Consider the following 22,558-nt stretch of genomic DNA (forward strand, 5'->3'; position numbering starts at 1 on the left):
TTTCGTACGCGCATCCATCCATCTATCTGCTCACGAGCACCAACACACGCAACCGATCGAGCCGCATGATTAACCCATATATCCATGGAGTCCGTGCTCCACCGCGTGGCGTCGCCAGCGCATCATCACGTCGGCATCCAGCCGACCTGACCCCCGGCGGCTCCCACAGCTGCTCCGACGGCTCGAAAACGCCAGAATGCCGCGCAATCGACGCCGGAGATTAGCTCCCGTGGCCTTGTAGCTGCCCGTGCCACTGTACCCTAGCTAGTTCTACAAGTCGACCCCTTACGTTTTTTTTTCAACCACCAAGTTCTACAAGCACACTGAATTCCGTCCACTCGGCCGGCGATTGGAACGTTGCGAGAGAGACCTCGATTAACAAGAGGATTCATTCTTAATACTAGCTCCATGGGCGCGAGATCTGCAGATTTCGGGGGAAAACGACATACATGCAGAGGGCGGTAATTGAACGGCAGGCCTGCATGCTGCCAACGGGATTTGCTTAAAGAACCACGAGATTCCATTCCGTTCTCAGGCTTGATTTGCCGTCTTCTGCCTGACCGACCGATCTAGGTCCACCGTGTGGGCACACCAAAGCTGGCTGAGCTGGTGGTTGCCTAGGAATAATTGTCGCTTAGGTTTGTCACCCCGAATTTATTTTCCCAGGTTGCTTCTTCCGTGATCCCCCTCTACACTGTCCGGCGAACCCTACATTGCCACTGGCGACCCCTCAAGTTGGCCGTGTGGACCTCCGGTAGAGTGGTAGTACGTGCTGCTGGCTAGCTACTGACAGTGTTGCTTGCTAGATAAGCGTGAGGGGTTTTTGTAAGCGATCTGGGAGAGCAAGCATATACTGAATATTGTACTAGAACTTTGGGCATGGATCAGTTTGACGAGGAATCGTTCTTGGACGAGCTCATGTCGCTGCGGCGGCCGGAGCAGGCGCCGGAGCCGTGGCAGGCGGCATACCCGGGCAGTAGCGCGATGATGAGCGACCTCATCTTCTATGGCGGCGACCAGGCCGCCTACGAGGCGAGAGACGACATGGACATCGGGCCGTTTCATGAGCCCATGGCGCCTCCGCGCCTGCAAGATGAGTTCAGCTTCGACTACTTGAGCGAAGTGTGCGACCCGTACAGGAGGTTCGTCCCTGGGGTCGTCGACGCAGCCGGTCAGGCACTCGCTCATCCATTCCACGACGCCATGCTGGAGGACGAGATGCAGCTGTTTCATGCCGGTGGGTCCTCGTCGTCCCCCACGACGTTCGTCTTCCGAGGTGGGGGCGTTGGGGAGATGAACGGCATCATCAGAGGCGTTCCCGGTGCCCATCCTAGGAGCAAGCTCAACGGCGGCGCTCCCTCGAAGAACCTCATGGCCGAGAGGCGGCGGCGGAAGCGGCTCAACGACCGCCTTTCCATGCTCCGCTCAATCGTGCCAAAGATTAGCAAGGTGACATTACAATGTTGTATTTGCTCCTGTGACCTAATTGATTCCTATATAACGCATGTGCATGTGAATTATGCAGCATGAACCTAAGTTACTCCCCTTTCCCAAAAAAAAAGTTAACATGTGTGGATTTAATCAATCGAAGTGCAGATGGACAGGACATCGATCCTTGGGGACACCATAGACTACGTGAGGGAGCTCACAGAGCGGATCAAAACACTGGAGAAGGAGATCGGCGCCATGCCAGGGGAACTGAACCTGCTGAACACAGCGCAGAATTTCTCCAGCGGGAGCAATGAGGAGACGATGCCAATGAGGAATTCCACCAAGGTGCGTCTGTACGTGCGGTGCGTGTGCACAAATGGCTACCTACTGATTCTTATTCATTGCGGGTATATGCTTGCAGTTTGACGTTGAGAAGCGACCGGGCGGCGGCATGAGGATCGAGATCTGCTGCGCGGCAAACCCTGGGGCGCTGCTCTCGACGGTGAGCGCCCTAGAGGTGCTCGGGCTGGAGATCGAGCAGTGCGTCGTGAGCTGCTTCAGTGACTTCGGCATGCATGCCTCCTGCTCACAAGTAAGACCGCTTTATTACTTTAAAAATCAATTACACCCGGCAGCTGATTCGAGTGTCTCAAAAGTCTCAAAGTGAAAACTAAAATGTGAATTACATAGAGCAATTGCAAATCGCGTAGGCGTAGATTATGCTTTCACCCATGTGGGGAAAAAGTATTCATCGTCGTATTCTTCCTACGTAAATAGGTTGCGGTTCTCCATTTTTTGCAGCTCAAACCACAAACGGAGAGTAGATGTACATCCGTATATAACCCGCAACAGAGAACAATTATTATCGTTAAAAACGTTGTCATTTCTGCACAGCCATAGCGACCATATAACGGTAATCGCTCCTACTCTAATAAGCGTTCTAAACCCGTGATCAATACCATGAAGCCAATTACCAAAGATATTCGCTACTAGTCGGTGGATACAAATCTGAAGCTACTTGGATGCATGATCATATAGATCTGGCAAAGCGTCACTGGAAGAACAAGTGTTTAATCGTCTCATTGTGATGACAGAAAACACACTAACTACTCCCAAGCCAATTGCGTTTCATAAGATTATCTTTGGTTAGGGTTACTCTTCGACCTAAATACCAGTCAAATATCTTAATTTTTAGCAGTATTTTCATCTTCCAAATCTTTTTGTTCTTATCAACTGGTATATCGGGTTGGATAATTGGATTGTACAATAAACTTAGTGCGATTGTAAGTTCCAAAAAATTCATCTGGTCCTTCAGACAATTGAATGGATTCCAAACGAAGAAGTAAGGCATTCCACGCATGAAGCCTCGGGCCATATAAATCTCGTCTAAACGTCACTAGCGGAGGTGAGGTCGCCATTACTAAAGCAATGATATGACTTTTGCGACGAACAATGCTATATAATATCGGATATTGTTCAGAAAGAGGCCTATTCCCTAACCAGGAGTCCTCCCAGAACCGTATCTACGATCTGTCCTTAATGGAGAAAGTACCATATTTGGAGAAAACTTCTTCGTAGCCATTAGGCCAGCCCAGAAATGCGAGTTCCCAAATTCCTATGGTTTGGGATAACGCTTTCTCGGTAATGTATTTTCTTTTAACTAGAGTTTGCCATACACCATCTTCAGTTAGTGGCTTGAAAATCTACTTACCTAGTAAGGCCGAGTTTTTAACCTCGAGGTCATGAACACCCGACCCACCCATGTCTTTGGGACGGCATACAACATTCCACTTAACAAGTCGATATTTCTTTTTTTTTTTACTATTTTCTTGCCAAAAAAATCTCAATCGATAATAATCAAGCTTGTGTAAAACACCTTTTGAAAAAAGGAAGAAGGATATCATATACAACACCATATTAGTAAGTACCGAATTAATGAGTACACGTCTTCCTACAAGGGATAACAACTTAGCCTTACAACTACTAAGATGTTTCTGAAGTCTTTCCTCTACTAGTTTTCACTCGGCAATTGTTAATCTCCAATAATGGATTGGGATCCCCAAATAGTTGATAGGAAATTATCCTTGCCCACAACCAAACAGTTCCGTGTAATCGGCAACTCAGTCGTGAGCCTCACCGAAGCAAAATAATTTACTTTTATAAAAATTAATTTTAAGATCCGATAATTGCTCAAAAGCAGCCAAGATTCTCTTTAAATTTCGAGCTTTATCCAGGTCATATTCTATAATAAAATATTACCATCGGCGTATTGAAGAATTGATAAGCCCCTATCAACCAGATGTGGGATCACCCCTTCAATTTGACAATCATACTTAGCACGTTCGATCAAAATAGGGAACATATCAGCCACAAGTAAGCGTTTAACTTTGGAATTTACTACATCTGAAGCACTCCTCAAGACTTTGGGCATGGCTATCGAATATCAATATGTATGCTAAATTTTTGGTTGATTTTTTTTGTTGAATCTATGTCCTCTGCGCTAATGAAATTAGATTGTCAATGCGTCGTGTGGTGTGTAGGAGGAAGGGAAGGGGCAAGTAATAAGGACCGACGAGATCAAGCAGGCATTGTACAGGAGTGCGGGCTATGGAGGTAGGTGCCTCTAAGCTGGATAGAGATCGAGCCCGTCAGTTCATGAAACGTGCAGAACAATCTGTCTTTGCACATTCTATTTGCATATGTAGTATGCGTGAATAATGTAGAGTGTATGAATTTCTTAGTAGTATTCTAATTTAAGCCGTTGTGTAACCGGATTGTAATCGTTTGGCGTGTATCTCTGTCTGTGTGGTGCATGTATGGGGGCTTATTTTAGATAAAGATGTATGGGGGGATGAGTACTTGATTTGGGCGTTGGGCGAAAGATACCGTGTGTGTTGTTGTATTTGGTTGGACACTGTTACAGCTTCTTGTTTCTTCTACAAGTTTAACTGTTTCCTGACAAGAAGGGCTCGTAAAATTTGTCCTAGGCTATCATATGCATGGGCATTTTATATGAGCAAGCCCTGAAGAGTAACTGTCATACTGTACATTTTATTCGGATGGGGAAACAGGCTTGTTAAATGGTACGGTCCACGAAAGAACATTAAGGCAACATGTATATAATTAAGGTATGCAATGAGTATTTCATGGGTATATAAAGATGAAATCAGTATTTCATGGGTATATAAGGTATGAAATCTGTATTTCATGGTCTTGTCTGACATAATACAGATGTAGACAAGCATTCATGAGTGTGAGGAATATCGGCATCTATATTGATAGGTACGATAGAAAGTTTATTGAATTGGCGACACAATAGATATGACTGAAATTGTGTTTCATGTGTCTTTAAAAAAAATTGAATTTCATGTCAAACACTCCAAGTATAATAATAAAGTTTACTAGAACTTCTGCGTTTAGGTATATTTAATAGGAATATTGTAATTTTATTCTAATAGTTGCATATATTATACTCTAGTACAATTTTAGGCCCTTAATCACCTAGCTAATAATAACAGAAGTGCGATAGGACTAATGATTAAGCAAAAGAGTGAATTTCACCTTTTACCTCACAATTGTGTATTTGCGGCACATATTATTTAATTTGGTGAAAAATATAATGAGAACCTCCATTTTATATAAAATATTGAACATGGCTTCACCCGGTTTTATCATTATGCATGCTTCATTAGATAAGACCGGTATGTTATTTCCATGCGGTGCTAGAAAATAAGTAAATATTTGAGCATGTGTCTAACCTTTTCTCCACCATTTGTTACATTCCTTGTTGTTTTCCTGATAATTTCGAGACCCAGTCATCATCGCACACCTTGCGCAGCCGACATGATTCACAGAAGGGTCCAAAGTTCCTAAAATGATTTAGACGGATCTTTACTAGAGAGGATATTTACCATTACACATGCAATATCTAGAGGGTAATAAGTGAAACCGCTCTAATTAAAAACAATATAACAATAAAACTAATAATAACTTCAATGATGTACGGAGTCACCAACTCTGATTTTTTTCTTATACTTCCTTCATTCCATATTAGTTGTCGTTGATTTAGTACAAAGTTGCATCACATTAGCGAGAACTAATATGGAACAAAAGGAGTATTCCATAAACACCTAGCAAAGTTATGCTAAACTAATGCATGCAAATAAGCCATGATTATTTTCATAAATGGGTGGAAACGAAAAGGTATTATATAGTGAGTCATAACAGATTGAACAAGTACCCGTCTTTGATATGCTTTTGGAACAGTCGACAATGGAAGTATGGTGTGGTACTGTAGCTTGAGTAAAGTAGTGTCTTACGATAGAACCAAACACATATTATTTAGATGAAAGGTATTTTGGTATTTGTTGTGGGAATAAAAGATCATATCATGGTTCTTAGTAAATTCTACATGGTAAACAAGCGGCCAATTGACAAACCAAGACAATTAAAGAAAGATAGAGCAGAAAGTCACGGTTGACAAGTCAATGCAATAAGGGATATAAGAAAAAGTCAAGAAATGAAGGGCCATGTAAAGAAGCTCATTATGTGGAGGGGTAGGTGGGTCCCTCCACCATGGACTATGCACTATACTTTTTATCCCTAGTCCACCATGGGCTAGTGAATCAAAGATTAGCTCCCCTAACCCTCTCACCTATTAAAGGGTTGACTTAGTCATTTTTAAGGTTCCCTAGGCTATAGAAGTCCACCCATAGCATGAGCGCACCTTGATGACTACAAGTGGACATGTATATTCTAGCTAGTTTCAAAAGTAAGAGTATCATACCATAGGGAGCTCGTTAGTTAAGGTCTTTATGACCCTCGTTACTATCCACCAAAGGATACTTATAAGTTGCCCTTGATTTCAAGTAAGGGTATTTTAAAGAGAGTTCTTGTGTTGTAAAGTAACAACTGAAAAGTAAAGTAAACACATGACTAGGTCATGAGGATGCAATCACACAAGAATGAGTTGAATAAGCCTTGTCGTTAAGAGATCAAACTAGGTATTATGATAGTGATGATCACATCTCGGACAAGTCTAGCATCTAAAGGTATGAACGGTGCGACCCCATGGCGCCCTCCGGGGCTATCCACGCCAGCCGCGCGTCGCGCGATGCCTGGGCGTTGGCCTCGTTTTGGCTCCACCAGTTAGGCCACGTGGCGCAGTAGGATTGGCTAAGCTGAGAAAAAATAAGACAAAACCGGCACCCGGTGAAACCCTAGGCCAACCACCAACCAGGAGCGCATCCTCCTCAACTGCAGCCGCCACCCACGTTCCTCTCTCCCTCCCCCGTCCGCAGCTCGCCCTCGTGCTCCGCGTGGCCGCCGCCAACCCTCCTCTCGCCTCCTCCCCCCTCTCTGCCCCTTCTATTCCCCTCCCCTGGCCTCGAGCGGCAGAGGATGCAGCACGACAGGAGGCTGCCATGGTGCGGTGCGACGGGGCAGCACATGCTCCTCCCGGCGACGAGGACGAGCAGCGTGGGGGAGGAGATGGCACGGCATGTGGCACTGAGCCGGCAGCGATGAGAGAGAGGAGGAGAATGTGATGGAAGGGGATGGGGCGTTGTGGGATGGAGGAGGAGGAGGAGTTCGCGGCGCGGAAGAAGGCACGGGCGGAGCACAACGCGAGCGAAATAGCTCGGCACGCTCGCCTTCCGGACGCTGACCAAGCCCATCCACGGCCGCCTCAAGCACCAGCCGACCAGATTCATCATCGGCCTAACGCACGCAGGTGACCCTTCCCTCCGTTATTTTATCCGCCAATGAACTCGTCCGTACGGATTTGATCCCCTTTTCTTTAGTGATGTTTGGATTGTCGCAAGTACGTATATATGTCTACCGGCTGGTTCTTGTTTCTACCCCCAAGTTTGGGTTGCTCTATAGTTCATATCCAGTACGTTTCAGGAGATTTGAGTGGGCGTTCTTCCTTGCTTGTTGGGCATCTTTCTTTAAGATTTAAAGCAGAGGGACGTGGATGATGAAGTGCTTAAGAGAAAAAAAAAGCATGAGGGCCTGGGTTAGGTTCTTGTTGATTTGTTCCTGATATATAGCATTGGTCCGATATGTGTGGAATTGGCCATTTAGTTCTCCGATCTCCGTGTTCTATGATGATGGAATCAGGCCATTAGGGATGCTGTGGAAGGAATAGACTTGGGTGATTTTTGGAGAATTATGATAATACTAGAATAGATAGTTGTTGTGCACACATGCTTCAGCTTTGGGTCTTAGACTTTTTTTATTACAGATTATGTAGATGATTCGCTGAGTAACAAACTGGAGGAACGAGGTTGGTGCGAGCTGGCAATGCATAGATTCAAGAGGAGCGCACTGTCGCAACATGATGAGGAGCTCTGTCATCATCTCCCGACTTCTCCCATCTACATGGTTGTGAGTGCATTCACCCAGTATTGAGGTTCCTCTCTCTCTGGCCGTCTCGGTCGCCGGACGATCGTCCTCATGTAGTGGAAATCCGGAACTAAAACTTATGTATATTTGTGTGTTATGAAAGAAGTATAGGTGTAAAATTACATTCGGTTATACCTACTTTTCTAATGCCTACTGATTTATTGGTGCAGGATTGTCATTCCTCTTTAATTTATTTGATCAGGTGTGTTATGGAAGAAGAACATGAAGTTCTATAGAAGATTAGGCCAATCTTCATGTTCTACATGTAGTGGTTAGAACTTTTCCCCCGAACCGTAGTGCAAGCTAGATATCTTTATTTTTGTTCAAAGAAAAATACTCTTGCAGTCCTCCCATGTTTCTCAGGGTTTCTTCCAACTTATATTTGTTGGCTATTGTCTATAAACCCTAATCGGTATTTTTGGTAGTATCTTATGTGGAGTCCCTGCTCAACAGTGTGCTCCGGAGCTCTGCGCCACGACCGACAAAGTGGGAGACATGCAGCACTGCATGCTGGCTACCACTTCCCTCCATCAACGCTTAGGTACACCCCTTTTTTCCACGCTAATTGCTCAATGAAGTTGTCTGGTGGGTTATTGAGTTCGTGTGGTTGTGCTATATAGCAAACTTCTGAGAACCAGCCGGTAGACATACATTGGGGCCAGAAAGATGTCTACCATTTCGTGTGGTTGTGCTATATAGCAAACTTCTAAGAACCAGCCGGCAAACGCTTATGTCTACCATTGGGGCCAGAAAGATGTGTCAATCAATTTAACTTCTAAGCTAGAGTGGGTGAAGTTTATACTTTTATAGCAAACTTGCAAAAATCATTTGCATGTATTTTCTTTAAGAAGAGAAACTTACCAGGAACAATGAGTTTGTTTCTTCTGCTACCAAGATTTGTTAAGTAGAATATTCCAGATCAGCAAGGCTTCATAACTTTATTTCTCAAGTATATTTTAAATACATATTTGTTGATGAACTGTATGAAAAAATGACACCTATCTATTGTCAGGACAGTGATAAACTATGAGGATTTCGGCACCGAGTCCAACGAGCCACAGCACTGTCGGAAGAGTGTTTCTTTGTTGGAAGAGGTGACAAAAATTTCCTTCAGTATCTTAGTTGTTTAATCATCAATGAGATAGACTTACACATACAGTTCGCTGTGTTTTGGACTGCACCTTGTAAGTTGTCTTTATTGAATAAGATTTACTACAATTCTCTGTATTTTGGAGGATGATGATTGACAGCTCTGTATTTTGGAGGATTGTATTTCAGAAATGACTATTGCCTTTACCAATCATATGAATTTCTGGTGTGTCCTGATGTTCGTTTATCTCCATATGAGCTACATCTGGTATATTATTGGTTTCCATATTAATTCCTATAGGTTTCCTACTGATTTCAGCGTGTATCTTTCACACTTTTAACGACTGGTTATGCTTCTTTTTTTCAGCGTGGGGTGCTTTGTGGTGCCACTGTTTCACATGGGTGATTCTTCTGTCCGCACTACTGTTAAACTACAGTCTTGGTAAAAAGTTTGTGTTACAGGTGTGCCCTCATGAAAAGACATACTATCGTTAAACTTCAGTCTTGATACGGACCCTTCCGTGGTGTTTTGTGGTGCCACTGTCCCGTTTTTCCTCTCTTTGGTCTTCTTCTGTTTGATTTTGGCATGCTTATGTTTGCTTAATTGTGGTTTTGGTTTTCAGTATAAATAAAAACCATGTACTGTCATTTGCAGTTCGCTAGGTGTGTGTATTTTTACTTTCAGATTTATAAGTTCACTGACTATTTGTCAAATGTTTATGTAAGAGTTGAATTATCCTTTTCAGATTTGCATTCTTTGCCTACATCGTCTCTGTCAACAGCTCGAGCATGGCCAACAAGACTTAAGGACGTGGTCTCCACATTATTAATCATATCCCTCTCATAAATATCTATGTCATTTTCCTCTATTTAGTTCCCACAGGTTACAGATCTGTTTTTTTATTTGATTAGATTTGTGATGCCTGCAAGCCATTTAATCCAGAAAGGAGCTCTTGGTGTGGGCTGCCAATTGTTCTATCCAGAAAATTGATTCCATATTTTTCTACACGTTAATCATTTGTATGGTGTGGGTTCACGAACAATAAATGATTGTTGAATGATCCATATTTTCGCTGTTTGAGTGCCCAGTTCATACATGTTTTGATTCTTTATGTTTCTTTTCTAATTTATTCATGAGGTATTCAAGGTTTTCCCCTTGTGACAGCCTGGTCATAACTAATTATTGGCCACCATCTTTAATTATGCAACACGTTTTGGGTATAATTTCTATTAATATATATGTTGCTCGCAACAGTGACCAGTGAGCAAAATGCCTTATTGCTTCTCATCGGATGCTTTCTCAGTTATACTACTTTAATATATCTCAGGTCTCCAAAATTATAATATCATTAACTTGGTAAAATATTTCTATTGTTTTGCAGTTCAACTATCCAAGAGCATTTCATTTGTGAGGAATCTGGTGGGGCGGAACACATTGTCGTCGGCTTTTGGTACGTGGAGTTCAGTCTTCACACTGATTATCGTGGCTCCATGTGTTTACTGACTATCCAGGCTGCATTTCAAAGATGACTTCCTCATTTGTTTAAGCTGATGCAAAGTATGATTTAGTTATTTGTTATCTTAACATAACTATTATGCATCTATGTTAAATCATAATACAAAATAAATTTCTCCTTCGAGCTAAGATGTTTATTTCTTGAATATGCAGGCTATTGTGTTTGTCTGCGTGTCATGCTTTGGATTTCGTCACGGACAGATGTAGGTCTCATCACCTAATGCAATAGCCATTGTGTGTATTATGAAAATTGTTGATGTGGCGTAAACTAGAAATTGGTATGAATTTCAAGCCTTTTCATCAATCTACTTGACTTTTTGTTGAACAGAAGTGAACTTGGTCCTAAACTTGCACTGGCTATATCAGTATTTTCATATTTGATTGGCTGCAACTTTTTACTAACTAAAATATCATTTCCATATTTTATTTGTATCTTCCATCTAAAGCCATTGAATTTAAGTGTTTTTTAGATCCTTTTCCCTTATATATATATATCAACTATTCGAGCTTTGTTGTGTCTCGGTTTGACAATATCGGCCTGTGTGGGACCTGTACTAACATCTGGTCTGAACTGAAGTTTTTCTAGAATTATTCTTCCTATGTGGTACCTTACCAGGACATAAAGTACGCTCCAGTAGATCTGTTGCAGCCTCTCTCTGCTGATATATTCCTCATTCATGGACATATATTTTCCCTTATTTGATGAAATCCATCGTTTTTGTGTAGGTTATTTTTATCCCCTTCTCTTCATGACCTTAGCAATGCCCACTTTAATTGTGTAGTTTGGTGCTCTTTTATTTATGTACATTTTTCTACTGAGTTATGTGCATTTCCTTCTGCATGATTAATAAGACTTAATTTGTGGTATGCCTGAGGAAAAGGTGTTATATTCTCTGTCCTTTACAAAACTATTTTTGGTTGCTTAACATACATATTTCATGGGCAGGTCCAAGCTTATGTGTCTGATGGCCAGATCGTCTAATTTGAAGGTACTACAATCTTCATTAAGTTTTTAACATAGTTGGAGATAAAGTTGAAATGATCTACATATTGTCATGCAAGTGCCAAATGAGTAGATTTCAATAGGTTAGTTGCTTTCGAAAATTACTACTAACTTTTTCCATGTCAAAGTCTGAAAATCTTCTATTAGCGTTACAAGGCTAAAAATGCATGTGCTGACATGGTAACATATTCACCGTATGTCTGCATTTTCAGTGATTTTACGCATTCATCATTGCAAAAGTACCGTTGGTGGTTGGCGGGAGGCACCACCACCACACATCGTGATGGCGTTGGGAGGAGCGCTGGTGCCCGACGGTAAGAGCCTGCTGATCAAACTGTTGCTGCACATCATGTCGTCGTCATTGCTGGGAGGAGCGAGCAACTGGTGGAGCTCCGTCTGTCTTGCACATCCCCGATACGTTGTGCTAGACTGCCTGACCTTCCCCGCTTTTTCACCATCACTGACGTCTCCAGCTAGCAGCGCAACATAGCGGAGGTTCTGGAGAGATGGAGGTCTGAAATCTTAGCCTCCGTCGTGCACGGCGGTTGACGTAATGGTGTTCACAGATGTGGAATTGCATTGGTCAATGGCGACATCCCAGTTCATGCAAAGATCAACAACCTCTAGGGCCTATATATATCAGCCGGTACGCTCCAGCCATGGGTATTTTTTTTGTACTGCTCACCATAAATACATTTTATCATGTATTTGTAGTATATCACATTGTCAGTTGTTCTACAGTACTCTCCATTGTTTTTGATGCATGTTTGATATATAAATCTAATCGAGTATGGAGCTCTTGGTGGCTGTAAATTGTTCTATATAGAGAACAATTGATTTGTGGCAATTTTCTCGGTCTTCTCGGTTCTTGAGTTTGTCCATGAATTTCAGCTAGGCCATAAATGACACGTTTGAGCAATATGTTCTGACTAAACAAGATGTGCAACGGAAGCATCGTCGGGTCTCAGGTGACCAACTTGGATGACGTTTATTGTTTTCACATATATGGTTTTTTTCCTTGCTATATTCTATCGTGCAATTACACGGATATGTGTATGTGTGATCGCAAGAGAAATCTTCCGTTCACTTATCAAGAACCATTGGTTCACGTGGTTTACCGTTTCTGTGCCTTCTCTATGCATGTACTGGTTTAATCCACGGGGTAAGAAAATGTGTCATGTGTTTCTGTATATGATTTTTTTTACAATCTATATGATTTTATCTTCTCAAGCAAAATTAAGGGTGTATGTGTTGGAATATAGTTCGGATAAAGGCCTAAAATTTTATAAGGCTATTTGTTGTAGTGGCGTATTGACCAACATTGTGCTAAAATTTGCGGTGTTATTCACTTTATAATTAGTATTCCGATCCATGGATCATATACTTATGCTCAGTGTACAATTTGGCAGGGACGCCAAAATAATTTTATCTGGCTACACTAAAATCCATTGCAAGCTACAGTGTATTTGAGAGTTGGGATCTTTTTGTTCAGATTAAAAATATATGCATTGATTTTGTTGTACTCTAAAAATTCTGCATCTGATTTTCTTATAACACTATTAAAATGCAGGTTCGTGGACAAAATATGCGTGTATGATCGCACCTCTGGATATGAACCACATCTTCAAGGCAAAGGGTTTAGAGGTCAGGACGTTTCATGATTGAAACTATAGATTAAATGCTCAAAATGAAAAGCCACATTCAGTTTGAGTGAATAAATAGTATTGCTTTCGCATGGTACAATATATAATTTTATTCAGCATGTCTGGAATTTTAAAATGTAGTTATTATCCCGTGTTTTCGTTCACGGGGTAACTCTGAAAACTGATCCAACAAAGAGGGTGCATGATGAGCAGCTCTTCTTTGGTCATACATGTACTTTAAACCAATGAATCTGTTACAAAAAGGAGATCATTATAATGTACTCTCGCTCTCAGCTTCATATGTTGTTGAACATATCCATTAATTATCAATTGATGTGTCACCTTCGCATTTTCTGGTTTCTTATCTTTAGCCTTTACCAATCTATCTAAGCTTACTTCCTCTTTTACCCGTCGAGTAAATGTGGTCAAGATATTTTTTTTTTCCAGGGAAAGCTTTCTTGAGAAGGAAGGAGCGATGCCTTATGTCGAGGTTACTAATGGAATGTATGCCTTTTCCTTGGTGCCGCAATCCTTGAAGAAATTACATGACGGCGATAAGTGACCCATTCTTGCCAATAAACATCACATCTTTTGTGTTTTATGTTTTTCGGAAGTCTATTTGTCTGAAGAAAAGTAAATCTATATTATGTAGTACAAAAACTTTTTTCATGCAATATTTTGAGCTAACATTGCCCACATCTACTTTCTATTTATTTGCAGATTGGCATGCAGATAGTTTTGTTTGGCTATTTATGCATTGGAAAAATAATGTCCAGATCCAGTCATGTTTTTTTGTTTGTTAAAAAGGAAATGCCCAGGATAGGTATTACAAATCATTAGGTGTATGCCTTTATGAAAACAAAAAAAGCAAAGACTATTCGAGTTGGTAGTGGTTCAAGATTTTGAAACTCACTAATACAAAGTCCTAACCAATGGCCTGATAATGGGGTTATGATATTAGAAGAGCTCTGAATAGAGGAGTAGAGGCTTATCCCTAATTCTGCATCCAGAAGTCATCAATTAGTATTGGAAACCTCAAAATATGAAGTGATAAAGGCATGAATTGTGTTGATTCAAAAAAGGTGTATTTGCCTCCATTTTTAGAAAATGAAAACTATTGTGGTTTACAGTGGTACGTGGCTCCTTAGTACTCTTATTTAGATCCATTAACATTTTTTCTCATTGACCAATACATTGAACATGCTTGCCACTTCCATAACCTGCTATTTACAGTGGTACGTGGCTCCTTAGTTGTAATGGGTAGCTAATGCTTTCTGGGACAGTTAAAAGATCACGGTATCTATCTATATTTGTCCTGATAGTTAGGCCCTGCAACTGAAGAAGGTTAGAGATTGAGCTTTGGAGAATAATATGCGAAATGTGTTGCTTTCCCAATTAGAAAGGTTGTGCCAGAAGAATACATGCATCTACCAGCCATATTTTCCCCAGACTTTCGTATATGTAACATTTATGTATATATGGCCGTGTGCTTTGCTTAGCTTAAGACTACCAGTGATGTGTATTTCCATGTGCTCTCTAATATGTAACTTTTATGTGTGTAGGAGCAATTTGCTTTGCTCTTACTAAGATTGCCATTGGTATGTATTTTCATGTGTTCCCCAGAGATGCCTGTTTTTGATATGACATATATGAATATAAATCTCGAAGATTGGCATCTGCTTAAATACTTGGTTGATCTGTCGTTGATTTCCTGATTACATAGCAGAGATTTTATATTAGATTGGTCATATCATGTGAGGTAGTTGTGTGTGCTGTTTTGTATAACTAAGAAATATTTTATCATATTGGTAGTTAATTTTATCGTCGTTACACAAAGTGAACATTGGCATAAACTACACGGGGTCGTGCGCCAAGGCACACATATAAATCTAGTTGAAGTAACAAAGGGAATATGACTCGACGTTGAGGTTCAACGACTTTATATTCGTAGAATGCATGGGGGTCGCTATGCTTGTCCAGAACCCCCTAGTGATCACTGATCGAAGAGATGTCTCGATTATGTCTGTGGCATTCTCGAACCGTAGGGAAACACAATTAAGGGTTTAACAAAACTTAATATTGTTATGGATTCTTTGGAAACATCAAAGAATGGAGAAGAGAGAACTGGAAAGAGTTCCAAGAGAATCCAAAGGATGTTCGGAATGATTCGAGAGGTGTCTGAGATCATTGGGAATTAAATAATATGTATTATATATTAGTTAAGTTTAATTAATATTAAATAAATTTATTTAGTTAAAAGGCTGCATACCACCTTAAATGGGCCCTCCCAGAGGGGAGCCCATTAAGGGGCAGGCCGACCCCCCCACATGGGCTTTGTGGTGGGGCGAATAGGGTTTTGAGGTGGGGGCGCATGGGCCCTTAAATTAGCTGCCCAGCCGGCCACCCTCCCCATGGCCCAGCCTGCCACCCATTCGAGTATGGGGCGCACCAGCATCCCCTCCCCCTATATAAGGTGGATGCATTGGGAGGACGAGAGCACACAATTCCCTCCCCCAAGAAAAGAAGACCCCCTTTGGGCGCCTCAACCCCTCTCTTTCCAGTTCTCTCTTCCGCACCTTAGATCTGAGGCCGGTAGCGTTGAAGTTTAGCACCGTATGTGTGCGAAACTACGAGGTGTTGCACTTGCGTCACTTAACGTCGTACGAGAGAACTTCAACACGACCCCGAGGTCGGCGCCGAGTACGACTACATCAACCACGTTCTAGCGGAATTCTTTTGTCCTTATGGGAATGAGATGCATGCTTCTTTTCTTGGTGTTCGATATGGTAGATATGAGGTTTAACTTGGGGAAGATTGTGTAGCTGTATTATGCACATCATGTCCCTTTAATAAAAATATCTCGTAAGTGGCACTGGTTTTCTCAAAGGTGGTTTTAAGTTGGTGTTTAATTAGACCAATAAAGTTGTAATGCCTAAGTATGTTTTTTTTTTCAACATTCCCATATTTTCTGGTGTTCAATCACTTGGTGTGGACGAAGGCTTCGCACCTCTTTCGTACTTGCATTCTTTTGTTTGCTTGATGCGTTCATTGCCTAGTCAGTTGTAAGCCGATATTTTAAGCACCATGCAACTCTCAGTTGTTCGGGGCTTTATTTATTTGACTAGGACAAAACCCGTGCTTCGCTACGGAGCAGCCATTGTCGTCGCCCCGTACCCTGCTCCTCCCGTACAAATTACCACCGCCGGCATCATCTTAGCCACCTACTCCTCCCATCCACCACGCTAGGCTTCGTTCCAACCATATGCTCAGCTCCACCACACCTCGCCCGGTCTCCATCCACAACTACCGAAACACCAAACCTAGAGCACCGTGACATGCACTGATCTAATTCACCGTCGCTCCACCAGGCAGACCTGGGGATCCCCAAGAATAGTTGCATCAGACAGCAGTGCATCCGGCGGGGCACGGTAGTGGAGAGCCGATGCAAATAAGTTTTATGTTTACATCATTATGATGTCACTATAAATTTTCAAACCCTATTTTGTTTTACCTGGTTTTATAAATCCATCGACTATTTTCCATATCTTAATAAGACTAAAATAATAATGTTGCTTTGGATATGTTGCAAAAAAAATCTATCACGAAGTTTTGCAAAAAAAATGAAAATACTTGGCTTTTCGTTTTCCTCAAATCTCCTTTGTTTTACTATAAATCAATGAATTTTTTTTTGAAGGAAAAGCCCCGGCTACTCCCAGCCAAAGCGGCCTAATCGGGCCCAAGGTCAAAGGGGAAATGGAAGTGCATGTGAGATCGGAGATCCCCCCCTGTAGCTAGATTTTTCCTCCCGCCTCCATTTCCCGTGGTCTCGCTCATGGCCTCAACCTTTTGTCTTGCTTTTGGCGCATCCACACAAAGATGCAATATCCTTTTTCGTGTTTAATTAGCTCACAATACCGCATACTGAGAGAGGCAGGCAACCGAAAGTCAATTCCTTCAAGATCATCAGATCTTATCTTATACCAATCAATACTTATTGCTTACCAAGGCTGCTTGGTGATATTCTGCTGATTTGCAGCGTATATAAACCGGCAGGATTTACTTTGAATAAACAAGGTGGGACTAAATTAGGGATAGCGATTGTCTCAGTTGGTTCAGATGAATTTACTGTAAATCCCGCGTGTGTCTTCGGCTCATTGATGCAAACAAGGTCCGCAGTCACATGGCCCAGACCGATTTTGTACATATCGGATCCCTTGTATTTCTCCTCCAAATTCCTTGTATTTCCCCAATCGACGGATTTGTGAGATGTTTTCCGCTGTGTTCTTGCGAGAGGACCAACAGCACACGAACTGGATTTCTAGACCGCTACTACCGGACACCACCTTGCGGCACCACCGGGAGCCACCAACAGCCGCATCATCTCGCACCGCCGCTGCTTCCAATCGACCGAGCCGTCGCGCCGCCGCTCGTTTCCCCGCCTTCGCTTCCGCCCCGCGCTGGCAGCTGGCCCGCTCGCCCTTTCGCATCCGACCAAGCCCCCGCCCTCAGCCGCACGCAGCGCTACCGGCCTGCACCAGCCGCCGTCTGGCCCACCTCCTGCTCCCCGCAAACCACCCGCTCGCATCTTGTCTCGAGCCGCGCCAGGCCCAGCCACGCGCGCGCCCAGCCGCCAGGCACCAGGCTTCGACCGCGGCCGCCCGAGGCCGCGCTTCCGCGCTACACGGCAAAGCCCCACGCGGGCAGCGCCATACCCGCCCGCGCCGCCAGCTCCCTACCGCACGCCGCCGCGCGCAGCGCGCTCGCCCAGCCGGGTCTCACCTACCCGCGCCGTCACCTCCCTGCCGCGCGCCCCACCCTATCTTCGATGGTTCACGATTTGATCTGCCCGTGGCCGGCGTCCCGCCTAGCCGGGTCTCACCCGCCCGCGCCCCACCCTAGCTTGGATGGTTCACAGGTTCACGGCTGATCTGCCCAAATTCCGCGCGTGTCTCGTTCGGGACGGGGGAAACAAACGAACCGGTATGGTGGTATTTGACCGTATTATGTGATTTGGTGGGAGGGCAAAACGGTCCAAATAAAAGTTGGACGAAAATTTTGGCAGAAACCTTAGCTCCTTTATTATTAGGTATAGACTAGGACAACGCCCGTGCTTCGCTACGGAGCAAAGGCAAGAGTATCCCTGTCTGGTTCGTCGTCCAGCTGCCACCCACATACATCCTACTTATGCAAGCACACAACACCACTAGCTAGGTTATATCAGGTTTCCGATATTTCGCCGAAAACTGATTTTACCGGTCACACCGAGAAAAATATATCGAACACAATTTTTCGGTATTCAAATAATCTGCTTAAATTTATTTATTTTTCATGAATTTTAAATAAAATAGTAAATTAATTTGACAAATCTTCGCCGGTATTTCCAAAATACTGAAAATACCATTACCAACCGTTATTTTTTGCCTACCTAGAAAGAAAACATGGGGTTCAGCACAATGGAAAATTCAATTCCTTACTGTCATTCAGATCAAAGAACAGTGGTGCTGCTTGTTTGATTCCCAGATCCGCTTGTAGATTCGAGGCAACTTGCGAACATAGTGAGCCAGTGGGACTCGATATAGTGAAACCTGGCATCTTCCATTTGTACAAGATTCACACAAATAAAAAAGAATCAGCTCTAATCTCTGTGCCACCGGGCGCGGCGGATCTCGCCGAGGAGGGGAGGCGCGGGGAGCACGCGAGGTGGTGCCGTTGAGTCCGGAGGCGGCTGCGCGACGGCTGAAGGACGAGGACCCCTTCGGCGGCATGCTCGCCCATTGCGTCGGACCCGACAGAGGGGGATCTTGCGTCGTCATTATCGTGGGGCCTAGCTTCGGTCCAGCGAGATCAATTTTTCTATGGATGGCAGGTTTCTGAACTTGCAACCAATCGCTCCATTTTTCTCTCTCGACCTCTCTCTCTCCTCCGCTTTTCTTGGGAGATATAGGCATGGCTCCAGCCGTCGTTGCATATCTCACGGAATCCAGCTTAATTGGAATCATCTAATAGGCGTCCTGGTCATCTCTTAGGCATCAGCACATGGGATTCAGCTCTTGTTCTTTTGTTAATCCTGAGGCGGCTTGTTGATTCGGTCAATTTCACGTATATGAAGCGGTAGAACTTGTTGCAACGGAACGAGGTGGGACTATTCCACGACATACGGAAGCTCACACCCAGCGATAATGACCAGGAGGCCTATGAGATCGTCCCTGAAGGTGCTCTTTAATTGGGCCAGCCCATGGTACATAACAAGGCCCGCACCAGCGACCAATCGCCCAAGAGCGAGGCGATTTTCCTCTTCTATCCAGAAACAACGAAACGGTATGTAACGTGGTAATTTATAGTATTATGCGATTTGGTGGGAGGGCAAAACGGTCCCAAAAAAAGCGTTGACGAAACTTTTTGGCAGAAACCTTAGCTCCTTTATTATTAGGTATATAGATTGAAGCTGGTCATTTCCCTTCCATATAAAAAAGGTTGGTTTCCACACCACCTAAGCAAGGGGCTAAAGAAATTGTCCGCTAGCACGTAGACTAAGCTATCAATTCTGAAAACATGTACTCTCGAAAAATCTTTAAAAACACAAGGATAGATTAAGCACTACTTGTATCCAAAGCGTATTTCGTCCTACTCGTACCTAGCTAGAGATGAATAAAAACGGCATTGTTTACTTCTTGTGTGCCTTTTAATTTTGAGAAGGCAACGAGTACCAACCCTGACTCCATGTATGTACCTCAAACTTTTTTTATAGCTTAGACATTGCGTGACGTGTCAATATTCCCAGGTGTACTGGTTCTGATATATTGCTTTAAGCCTTGAACACATGGTATACTATAGCTACCTCGAATGGCATAGCCCAAACTTGGATCGATACTACGTCTAGCTGGGTTATGCACTGTGGAAAGGGATGGGCATGCGCCGAGCTACAATCGATGCTAGCAAGGAAACCTCTCTTTCTGCTATGTACAAGTATCAGAGAGAATACGATTCGCATTTGACAGGTACACACTCTTTAGCTGAACTTTCCCTGGTCGAGGATGAATCGAGACCACAACCCAAGATCCAACCCAAACAACAATAAGTAGTAACCCATCAATGTTGTTTTTCTAGGAGGTCCATCGATGTTGTTACATGACCTGTCGACACACGAAAGTTTTCGACAGTTCATCACCAGTGGTGCGCGGTGCGCCGAGTTCCCACGGGCAGCAACGCGACGTACGTACCATGGATAAGGATGATGGATTCCACGACTCGATCGATGGTCACACTCACACGCCGGTCTGCCTCTTCAGCTTTAGCTTAGGTGGCCTACGGTCTGAAGCGCTAGAAACCCTGATGGCCACTACCGTTCTTCGGACGAATCATTGCCAAGAGAAGATAGTCCACCTAGGACTCTTTTTAAAAAGGGAAACCACGTATTTTATCACAAAATATAAGTTAAACTAAAAGACAGCTAGGAGAGGTTAGCTGTCATATTTTTTTTTGGAGATAGAACCATAAGGGATAGAAAAATACGAAAACAGCAACCACCGCCAAACTCCAACATCCGCATAGACGCAGATTGGAAGAAACGCCAAACCTCCATCGCTCCCAGATCCAAAGAAGCACCATCGCCAACGGAGTTTTGTAAGTCGATCAAGAGGACTGCTGCAAGCAACAAGGCACACGTCGTTATGGCATGTTGCCGTTGCCGGTGAGACGTCCTCGTCCCACCTTGGACCAAGATCCACTGCATTGAACCATCGACGAAGTCGGGGAATAACGATATATCCACCACCCCCTATCAAGATCCTTGCTCCAGAGCATCCACCTAGCCCCTGCCCCAGCGCTACCGTGGATAACGATGAACAGTGGCAACTTGCTGAGAAACTGATCTCCCCAAATCTGAAGAACATCGAGAAGCCCAAGTTGCCGATCTAAAAGGATCGGCAAGCACACGTTGCCATAACTTTGAGACTCCACCGTGAGGTTGCCGCGATGAAGGTTGACGCCAGTGTGGGAGTAGAGTTGATGTAGCTTTGCTCATGCGCCGCATACACCACCTAAAAGATGCACCACAACATACAAACTCTACCACTAATTACTAGACATGAACGGGGGCACCTCTCCCTCCTACCGATGGAGGAGAAAGAGTAAGGAGAGGGAACCAACTTTGATCATACAAATTGTTAGCATGACTTGGTTTTGTACCTGTCGACCTAGCTAGTCAGCTCCGCGGTCACACATACCATATACACTAGGAGCCCAACTCCTCGCACAATCCTTGTGCACGTTTATGCACATGATGTACATGTAAACTCACAATAAATTGATCAATCCAATGAGAAGCACCCAAGATGCATTGATAATTCTATCTTCATGGTACCAGTTGCTCTCTCCTCCCGAGACCTTGCGGCTCTCTTCTTATGTTGCTTCAATCATAGAGTTCTACTTGGCCACACTCCCCCCCTTGGCTAAGTCTCAACCTCGCCGGTGCTCTCGACGCATCAGCCGCTGCACCCGTTTCGGGTGTTGTAGCTCCCACAGCCTCTATCACTTCTGTGGCACCCACCACGGTACTTCCCCCTTCTACAGTCTCTGCACCTCCCGACGGTGTGGGCATCCATGTCCCCCCCCCCCCCCCCCGCGATGCCCCCATGTCTCGGGCTGTCGTCCTTGCCGCCGCGACCCCTACGATGGCCGATGTGTGCATAGATGATCACGAACATAGTATACACGAACATGATAACGTATGAATATATCAATACATAAACCACATAGTACTTCATTGCATCTCATAACTCAGGTTATAACAAAAGATCCACCATCAAAATATACTATACATGATCACAATCATATAGGAAGAACATGTAATACTAATTACTGACGAACAAAGGGATATGTCATACAAGATTCTTCCACAAACCCAAGGTCCCGAGATGGAATACTCTCTCTTCATCATGGTGGAGGCGATGTCGATGTTGATGGAGTTTGAGGAGCAACCACGGTCCAATCCGGTGGCGTTTCCCTTCTCAATATTCACAGAACTTCTCTGTTTCATGTTTTTGTTTGACTGCCGTTCTTTGGCGAATGCACATATGTCATCATATATATAATTTTTTTAGGGAAAAGCTCACAGGATGTCATCAAAACCAAGGTGAATAGGGTCACCTAGGGCCAGATGGGTCCCACGACATGCTCAGAGGGTGGCCCGCACCATGGGCCTCTTCTCCTGGCCCACGTGCCTCCTCTGGTCATCCTCATCTTCTGATAAATCCCGAAAAAATGATGTGGCAGAAATTTGAAGTTAATTTGATGTTCGTAAGGACTCCAATACTAAATTTTTCTTTGCAAACATGGGTTTCTTGCGCCGCCCTAGCAAAAACCATTGAAAGGGACCTTGCTCAGTACGTTCTCCATAAATCAATGTAAATCAACTAGGAAATCTCACATATCATGCATATATCATAAAATATTTTATCAAATATACCAAAG

At 43.7% G+C, this 22,558-nt stretch overlaps 1 protein-coding gene across 1 annotated transcript; it reads left to right on the plus strand.

Annotated features, from left to right (window-relative positions):
- The first annotated feature begins 879 nt into the window (after positions 1-879).
- LOC124695833 (transcription factor BHLH3-like) lies at positions 880-4,058 on the plus strand. The gene is made up of 4 exons (XM_047228646.1): positions 880-1,449; positions 1,597-1,776; positions 1,853-2,023; positions 3,972-4,058. The coding sequence occupies exons 1-4, from the start codon at positions 880-882 to the stop codon at positions 4,056-4,058; spliced, it is 1,008 nt and encodes a 335-aa protein (XP_047084602.1).
- The last annotated feature ends 18,500 nt before the right edge of the window (positions 4,059-22,558 follow it).

This window comes from Lolium rigidum, chromosome 3 (assembly GCF_022539505.1).
Source record: "Lolium rigidum isolate FL_2022 chromosome 3, APGP_CSIRO_Lrig_0.1, whole genome shotgun sequence".
NCBI classification, from domain to species: Eukaryota; Viridiplantae; Streptophyta; class Magnoliopsida; order Poales; family Poaceae; genus Lolium; species Lolium rigidum.

Excerpts from the sequence above, each read along its gene's own strand:
- LOC124695833 (XM_047228646.1), top strand. The coding sequence starts at position 880 with ATGGATCAGTTTGACGAGGAATCGTTCTTGGACGAGCTCATGTCGCTG. Across the intron at positions 1,450-1,596 it reads TCGTGCCAAAGATTAGCAAG|ATGGACAGGACATCGATCCT; the intron begins GTGACATTACAA and ends ATCGAAGTGCAG. Across the intron at positions 2,024-3,971 it reads TGCATGCCTCCTGCTCACAA|GAGGAAGGGAAGGGGCAAGT; the intron begins GTAAGACCGCTT and ends TGTGGTGTGTAG.